Below are 1,713 nucleotides of genomic sequence, written 5' to 3' on the forward strand. Positions count from 1 at the left end.
GGCTAGAGCAAAAGGAGGTTGTGCACTATATTCCACGAATATATATTTGCTTATTTTTTTCTTCAATTATTTTCCTTAGCGAGTTGACATTGAAATCATAACCACACACCCAAACAAAAAGTAAATAATTCTGAAAGTTACGTCTCGCTACACGTCTCACGTCATGTCCTAAAAGTGTCGAGAACGAAACACCTATAGTTCAGCATCTTGGTCCCAACTTTACTGATCAGAACTTCCTACCTCCTTTATTTCTATACATCTTGCTAATTTATTTTTCTGTTCCTCTGACGGTTTATTTTCAGAAACGGGTATTAAATGTTTTGAAACAATAAGAACAACTTTTTAAAATACATGAATCAATCATTCTACCAATTCCGTTTACAATAGTCTGGTTCGAGGGCAAACTGCAACGCTATTTTATCGTCTCTAGCAGAAAATAGATCCCGTAAAGTCATAGGCGAAACAAATCATGCCAAAAGTCGTATCACGAAGTATTGTTTGTTCCGACTCCAAGGATCAAGAAGAGTATAATGATACAGGACCGCTAAATATCTACTATTGTCTATGTGGACAGATGAGCCTTATTTTAGGTGAGCAAATTTCGTTTCATAAAATAGCAACAAAATCGAACTCATTGTGAATTTCCTCCGAACTGGGCGAAATGCATGAGTATGTTCCTGAACATACGTAGCAATTATTTCGGATTTCAATCAATAGTACTCGTACTACATCAACTAAAAGCAATATATATTCATTATACTTGTAACAACCTAATCGCTCATTTTCCTTTTAGACTGTATTGTGGAAAAGCTTCCGCTCAGACAGCTGGATGGAGCACGAGTGATAGACTCGCAAAAGCATGCAAACAAGATCACGGCGCAACCCGGTGAGACGGTGTTCATCAGACGCGAATGTGGTATTGAGAAACAGCATCGCTTCAAGTGCAAAAAATGTTCCCTTCCACTCTACTACCGTCATTCCAGCGATCCACAAGTAACCTTCATCATTCGTCGTGCTCTTGTCAAATCTAAGAGTGACACCAGGATCATGGAAGTATTCAAACCAGCCGTATCGTCGTCCTTGGAACCGAAGAAAGTGATGGTTACGAAGCACACAAAGAACATGGGCAAGTTTAGCTCGGTAACGGTGTCCACAATTGACGAGGAAGAGGACGAAATTGAGGCCCGCGAAGTTGCGGACAGTTACGCCAACAACGCTCGTATTATCGAGAAACAGTTGGAACGCAAATGTGGCAAATCGAATGAGACGCTATTGAAGGAAAAATGTGATCCACCGCCAGTGAAGAAGTCTCGTGGAACACTAATGGATACATGAATTAGGTGTCAAATGACCAAATGAAACAGAAAAATAAAACAAATTATTTTTTGATATGTGTAAAGTTCGCTCCGCTTTTAAGAGAGAAAAACATGAACCATTTTTAGCTATTGAACTGGAGCTTGGGTAGATTGTACACTTCGTAGTTGCTCTCCGTGATTGACCTGAACCAGCGAAATTGCACAAAGAACACACTGAATGACGCTTGGAAGTAGCAAACCATTCTCATTGTACAAGTTTCGGTGATTCGAACTTTAAATAGTCAATAACGACGCCGGCCACGACTTTACAGTCACCAGGGGAAGGGAAGGGAAGGCTCGCCTCTATAGCATGGTTTCCTTGCGATTATAAAGGAAGTTGTTAGTAAGGGTAGGAAAG

The 1,713-nt window shown here is 40.2% G+C and overlaps 1 protein-coding gene across 1 annotated transcript; it reads left to right on the top strand.

Moving 5' to 3' along the window:
• Positions 1–302: 302 nt before the first annotated feature.
• On the top strand, positions 303–1,399 carry LOC129768799 (STING ER exit protein). The gene is made up of 2 exons (XM_055770685.1): positions 303–590; positions 794–1,399. The coding sequence occupies exons 1-2, from the start codon at positions 470–472 to the stop codon at positions 1,333–1,335; spliced, it is 663 nt and encodes a 220-aa protein (XP_055626660.1). The 5' UTR covers positions 303–469; the 3' UTR covers positions 1,336–1,399.
• The last annotated feature ends 314 nt before the right edge of the window (positions 1,400–1,713 follow it).

Source organism: Toxorhynchites rutilus, chromosome 2 (assembly GCF_029784135.1).
Source record: "Toxorhynchites rutilus septentrionalis strain SRP chromosome 2, ASM2978413v1, whole genome shotgun sequence".
NCBI classification, from domain to species: Eukaryota; Metazoa; Arthropoda; class Insecta; order Diptera; family Culicidae; genus Toxorhynchites; species Toxorhynchites rutilus.

Bases quoted from the DNA above. Each gene is read 5' to 3' on its own strand.
- LOC129768799 (XM_055770685.1), top strand. From the start codon at position 470: ATGCCAAAAGTCGTATCACGAAGTATTGTTTGTTCCGACTCCAAGGAT. The intron at 591-793 runs GTGAGCAAATTT...TTTTCCTTTTAG, and splicing joins ACAGATGAGCCTTATTTTAG to ACTGTATTGTGGAAAAGCTT.